A 6687-nucleotide genomic window follows, 5' to 3' on the forward strand; every position below is an offset into this window, starting at 1 on the left:
CGGGATGGGTGTGTCAGAGGCGGTGCGGTTGGCGCAGGATAGAGCAGGGTTTAGGGCTGTTGTGCATAGGGTCGCTATGAGTCGCAAATGACTCGACGGCACATAACAACAACAACAACATACTTGGACCAAGAGGCAGTCGTCAGAACAGAGCAAGGAAACACTGCATGGTTCAAAATTGGGAAGGGCGTACACCAGGGATGTGTCCTATCGCCATACCTTTTCAACCTGTACGCAGAACAGATTATCCGGGAGGCTGGGCTCTATGAGGAGAAGTGTGTCGTCAGGATTGGTGGAAGATCTATCAACAATCTGTGTTATGCAGATGACACAACCCTGCTTGCTAAAACTGAGGAGGACCTGAAATGCTTGGTGCAGAGTGTCAAGGACTGCAGCCTTCAATATGGATTGAGGCTCAATTTCAAGAAGACAAAGATTCTCACCACTGGACCAATTGGCAACATCAGGATGAATAGTGAAGAGCTTGAGATTGTTCACAGCTGTAGTTTGCTTGGCTCCACAGTCAAGACTCTTGGCATCAGAAGCCAGGAAATTAAAAGACGTATTGCGATGGGAAAGTCTGCTGTTAGGGACCTCTCCAAAGGACTGAAGAGCAATGGTGTCTCTCTGGAGACTAAGGTACTCTGATACAGACCATGGTCTTTGCAATCACTTGTTATGCGTCAGAGAGTTGGACAATGACGAGGGAGGATAGAAGGAGAATTGATGCCTTTGAGCTGTGGTGCTGGAGAAGAGTATTGAATGTACCATGGACTTCCAAGAAAACAAACAGATCCACCCTGGAGAGGGTTAATCCAGGCTGCTCTTTGGAGGCAAGGATTCTGGGGCTTCGTCTGATATACTTTGGACATGTTGTAAGGAGGGAGAGGTCCTTGGAGAGGGACATCATGCTTGGAGGGTGGAGGGACAGACAGCACAGGGGGAAAAGACCCTCTAGGAGGTGGATTGATTCAGTGACTGGGATAATTGGGATGGGAGTGTCAGAGACAGTGCGATTGGCACAGGACAGAGCAGGGTTTAGCGCTGTTGTACATAGGGTCGCTATGAGTCGCAAACGACTCGACGGCACATAACAATGTAAAGTACAGCGTGAGCATCGCCTGAATAGCTTCAATTACAGAAAACGTTACAGGCAGGTACTTCTGATTGAGGAGCTCCAAGGACTCTTTAGGAGGAGCTGGGCATGCAAGGTATGAAACCCGGCGTGTTCTGCGAATGCGAATTTACAAATACTGAGAACTGCAACTGGTGCATCAGGAGCTCTGCATACGTCAATCATGTCACTGCATTGTCAACTGCCACATAAGTGTGGCTGGGCGAACCCGAGCGGCTCCAGCAGGCCGGAGAGGGCCGGCGCACAAGTCCTCAGTCAATCGCTAGAGCCTCCCCGGCCCGGTCTGGGACAACACGGCCAGGAACCTTCGCAGCCTCCCCGGCCCACCACACGCCAAGCTCACCACTCACCTTCCATGCTGCCGGTGAAGATTCCGGAATTGAGCCGCGCAGCCCCGCCCACCGCAGGAAGTTCACGTCACTTCCGGAGCCCCGCCTCTGGCTGTGGTTCGGCTGCTCTAGCTCCGGGCGGAGCCGGCTGCTACTCGGCGGTGCCCACTCCGTTGCCGAGCAACGGGCTCCCGGCAGCCCCCGCGGCGCCGATTCCATCCCGCCTCCTCCGGCCCTGCCGGACCGACGACTCCGGAGGGGCCGCCGCGGGAGGTGAGTCCTCGGCGTCGCGGGCGGCCCCCACGCCCCGGACGGCCGGCGCTGCGCCCCGCCAGGGTCCCCGGGCCACCGTCCCCTCGCCCAGTCCCTCAGGGTCTCTCTCCGCTGCCCTGCGCCCAGTCCTCCGGCGCGCCGACTCGGCTCGGGGTGGGCAGATGACCAGATGCAGTAACACCTGGAGCGGCTGTGCCCGATGGGAGCCGCCTGGGGCCTCGACAGCATCCCCCGGCCCTCCGCCTCGCGCCGTCTGCCCCGTCCCTCCCGTGCCCGCCCTCTCTGCCCCGGCCCCCGGCTGTCCCGGCCCAGTGCTGCCCGGGTTCGAGTCTTTGCCCCGCCGCCTCCCAGCCCCTACGCCTGCCCGCCAGCTCCTGGCACATCCCCAGCAGCAGACGCTCAGTGTCCGTTAAATGTGTGCGTGGACGGCTTCCCTCCCAGTTCTGCTTCTCGGTCTGGGTTCTTCCCCTTTGGCTTGGTGAGAGCACTGAGTGCGTGCGTGGAAGGTGCGTTAGCAGGGGGGCTACTGTGGTCAGGTAACCCCAGGTAGGCTCCGACCCTTGGTCACCCCGTGCGCCAGAAACCCTGGGCTGGCCTTCCTCACACGCGGTCCTGGGCTTGAGCCCTCTGGTTGCAGCCACTGGGTTCGTCCATGTGGATGAGGGTCTGTCTCTCCCGTGGCCTCTCCCACTCCCTCCTTGCCAAGGACGAGCCCCCTGTACGAAACACGTCTCAGCCTTCGCTGCTAAGGAGCATTCAGGTGGCACTTTCCCCCCAAGATTTGTTGGGAAATTCATACTCCTTTTCAGCACAGTCCAAAGACTTCAGTTCTTCCTGGGTCTCGTCCGTAATATTATTGACACCAGTGCTGTCCCAACTTCTCTTTCTCATTCCTCCAGCCACGTAGCTGCTGTCATGTGCCGTGAAGTCCAAACCCACCCGTAGCTGACTCTCCAGCAAGTTTTCCGTCTCCGTTTACTGCCATTTCTCATCCTTGCTTTTTTGATCTTCCCGGAGAGATGTGGGAATTTGGTTCTGTCTTGTTTCTGACCTGTTTGTTGGTGGCACGTGGCATTCCAGCCGGGGTGCACCCTCGCCCCAACTAATGCTGCCATTAGTTACTTTACCCCTTTGCAGCCAAGGCTTTGCAAACGGTCAGGGGGAAAGTTCAGGGCAATCCCCAAGCCCGCATCCCAGGCCTGCACAGAGGCTGAGAGTCAAGTCACCTGTACCTTGTTAGGGCCACGAGGGACTTATTCCTGGTCCTTTTTTTTTTTTCTTGAGCAGCAGGACTTTTGTCCTTTCTCCCACACAGCGACCATGCACTCGATAAAGCTTCTCACGTTTTGTAACCTTATGCATGTGGCCCCAGGTTTGTTCATGCAGGTAGTTGTTGGAGGTCTGTTGTATGCCAGGCTGTGGGGGTGCTGTGGTGGAACAGACCCTGTCCCTGATATATCGTCAGTGATACATAGCGCTATGATAAAGGTCTGACCTCTGACCTTTCAAACCTGAGTGTGGACCTGTGAGATCTGTTCTCAGTTTTAGAACTAGCTTGGGAACCAGAAGTGAGAAAGATGGGGAAGGAATAGCCCTCTTTTGAAGGAGTGACTTGTTGCCATCTGGTTGATTGTGACTCACGGTCATCTTCTCCTGAGTGTGCAAAGTAGAACAGCGTGATGGATTTTCAGAAATAGATCACCAGGCCTGCCATCCAGGATGCTTCTCTGGGTTCCAGCCACCAGTCTTTTGGGTAGTTGAGTCACTTGCACAACCTATGAAACAACTTTTGTTAGGTTTACCTAATTGGTCGCCCTGTTGCCTCTTTCAGTAGAAGAAGGCTGACACCCTCTGTATTTATCATCAGTTTCCCTTTAAACAAGTTACACTTCAAGCCTGAGGGGGATGAGTCTTCTTTTCACATTCGCCTGTACCCTACAAAATGTCCACTGAGAAAGAAGGAAGCAGGCGTCAAGCAGAGAAGTTGATTGAGCTCAGGAAGAAAAAAGAACAGATCAGGAAACAGATATAGTAAGCAGCTTTGGCGTGGAATGATTTCCAGGTATAAAGACTCATGGGGAACTTGGTAAAACCAGGAGAATTAAAGGGCTTCATAAATGACTGGAGTGGAAGTGAGCTATCGCTGAAAGCATTTTCAGTTGGAAAGGAGCCTGTTCTTTGGACTTGCACATTAGAGAGGGATTGGTGGTTTTTGTTATTGTTTTGTCTGTGTTTTGCATAAGGAGGAATTGTAATTTAGGGAGTGTGGTCTTATTAGGGCTCTCCTACTTGGTCTGGCACGGTGTTTTGAAAGAGAGATCACTATGGCAAACGTGTGTTGAGCATTGACTGTACCACTCTGTATCTTTCTCAGCTCCACAGCGTGTAGACTACAAAGAAGGCATTGAAGGCGAGTCAGAGCAGAAAATGACTGCTGTGTGGTGTCGGCCATGCAGAGCTCTTACTGTCTGAGGCTGCCTACAGACACTCCCTGGTAGAGGAAGACAGATCTTACAGGGTGTGTGGGAGTTCCCAGAGGATCCCTAGAAATGCAGTAATTTAAAGCTTGACTTATAACTAAAGGTGGGTGGCTCAAACCCATCAACCACACCACAGAAGAACATGGAGAGAGTCTGCTTCCGTAAGGATCACAGCCTTGGAAGCCTGTGGTCAGTTCGACCTTATCCTTCCTGAAGGGTCACTGTGTCCGAAATGACTTGACTTTTTGAGTTTGGTTGCTTTTTAGGGAGGAAGCAGAGTGAGACATTGCTCTGCAGAGACAGAAGTGGCCTAGTTGTGTTCAGGGACTGTGGGCTGCTTGTGTCTGGAGCTTAGAGGGGGAGCATGAGGGTGGGTGAAGAGTGGCCTGAGATGAAATGAGATGGAGACCAGGGGTCAGAATGTTTAACTCTGCACTTAGCCTGTGAGTACTGGCTGGCCAGCAGGGATAGCAGCAGGACAGTGACAGCATTTCATCGGGGAGACAAATGATGCCTCAGTCCCATGGAGTTCAGCAGTAAGACTTTAGCACTTAATGAATAATGTGTGTGTGGCTAGCCTCTAAAAATAGTGTTCAACACCGGCCCTTGACATCTCTTGGTGGAGATTTGGGGAGAACATTTGCACCATTATCGTTGTCAGAGCCTCGCACTAAGTGGATGATTTAGACTCCACATTAGTCCTATTTCCACACTTGAAAAATTGCCCATTGAGGTGGCACTTGGGTGCTATCCGTCAGCAGTAAAGGCAGCTGCTGGCTTCCACGTGTCTGGGATTGATGGTGCTAATGGGGCAGGAGATCAGGACTTGAAAACACAGGTGTGTTTTTGTTATATGCCGTTGAGTCAACTACTACAACTCATACAATAGTTCTGAACCCTGCCCTAAACTGAGCCCGCCTCCCTGCCTCCAACACACCTGCCCCTATTACCCCAATTACTGAGTCAACCCATCTCATCCAGGGTCTTCCTCTCCTGTGCTGTCCCTTACAAGCATGATTTCCTCCAAGGAGTGGTCCCTCCTGGAAATAGGCCCAAAGTATATGAGATAGAGCTTCGAAATCCTTGCCTCCAAGGGGCAACTTGGTTTCATCCTCTCTAGGATAAACCTGTTTGTTCTCTTGGCGGTCCATGGTATGTTCAATAACACCACAACTCAAAGGCACCATTTCTTCTTCCATTATCTTTAGTCATTGTGTAGCTCGCTCATGCATAGCAAAAGATTGTGAAGACTAGGGAAAGAACTGTTTAAAAGGAATAATATGATTAGGTATTATTTGCATGACAACACTCCAGAATAGCAAAGGGAACTGGGGGTGAGGGAGAAAATTGTACAACAATATAAGAATTTTTTGAAGAGAAAAGTGAACCGGGAGGATAGGTAGAAAAATATGTAACAGTGAATGAATGGAAATCCAAGTTCTCATAAACGTTCATTAACATCTCAGTAAAAAAAAAATTTTTTTTAAATTGTGAAGACCATGGCCTGGACCAGGCACACCTTAGTCTCTAGACTGATATCATTGCTCCTCAGCACTCTGGAGAGATCCCTGATTTTCCTAATGCAATTAATCTTTTGATTGTTTAAGCAATATTCAGCAGGATTTTGCTTGCATGTGGTATTGCTGATATGGTTCAATAATTTCCACACTCTATCAGATCATCTTTTTTTGAAATAGGAATAAATGCAGATCTATTCTAGTCGGTTGACCAGGCAGTTGTCCTCCAAATTTCTTGACACAGCCTGGTGAGCAAGTCTACAAGTACATCTGTTTCTTGAAATGTGTTATTTTGTATTCCATCAATTGCTGAGTCCTTGTTTTTAGCCAGTTCCTTTAGAGCAGCTCTAACTTCCACCTTCATCACCACTGCCTCTTGATCATATGTTTCATGAGAGTCTTCTTTGTCAGCCAATTCTTTTGACATGTTAGATAGATGTAATTTTTTTTAGTTAAAATATATGTGACTATTGTTATGTACCATTGAGTCGATTATGACTCATAGCCCAATAGCTCTGAACCCTGCTCTATCCTGAGCTAGTCTTACTATCTCCAACACACCTGCCCCCATTATCCCAATTACTGTGTCAATCTGTCTCATCTGTGGTCTTCCTTGCCTTCACTGTCCCTCCATCATTCCAAGCATAATGTCATTCTCCAAGGACTGCTCCATCCTCGCCATGACCAAAGTATGTGAGATGGAGCTTCAGAATTATTGGCTCCAAGGAGCAGCCTGGTTTCACCCTCTCTAGGATAAATCTGTTCTCTTGGCAGTCCATGGTATATTCAATACTCTTCTCCAGCACTGTAACTCAAATTCTTCTTACATCATCTCTCGTCATTATCCATCTCTCAGATACATGTTGTTGTTGTTATGTGCCGTCGAGTTGTTTCCGACTCATAGCGACCCTATGCACAACAGCCCTAAACCCTGCTCTATCCTGCGCCAACCG

The 6687-nt window shown here is 50.3% G+C and overlaps 1 protein-coding gene across 1 annotated transcript in view; it reads right to left on the reverse strand.

Moving 5' to 3' along the window:
- The window catches only part of CINP (cyclin-dependent kinase 2 interacting protein), a 38186-nt gene extending 36694 nt beyond the window's left edge, over positions 1-1492 (reverse strand). The window contains exon 1 of the mRNA XM_006879180.1: positions 1486-1492. Within this exon, the coding sequence (XP_006879242.1) occupies positions 1486-1492 (7 nt within the window). The remainder of the gene's footprint in view (positions 1-1485) is intronic.
- Positions 1493-6687: the final 5195 nt, after the last annotated feature.

Source organism: Elephantulus edwardii, unplaced genomic scaffold, assembly GCF_000299155.1.
Source record: "Elephantulus edwardii isolate Elephantulus edwardi_28Jun2011 unplaced genomic scaffold, EleEdw1.0 scaffold00002, whole genome shotgun sequence".
NCBI classification, from domain to species: domain Eukaryota; kingdom Metazoa; phylum Chordata; class Mammalia; order Macroscelidea; family Macroscelididae; genus Elephantulus; species Elephantulus edwardii.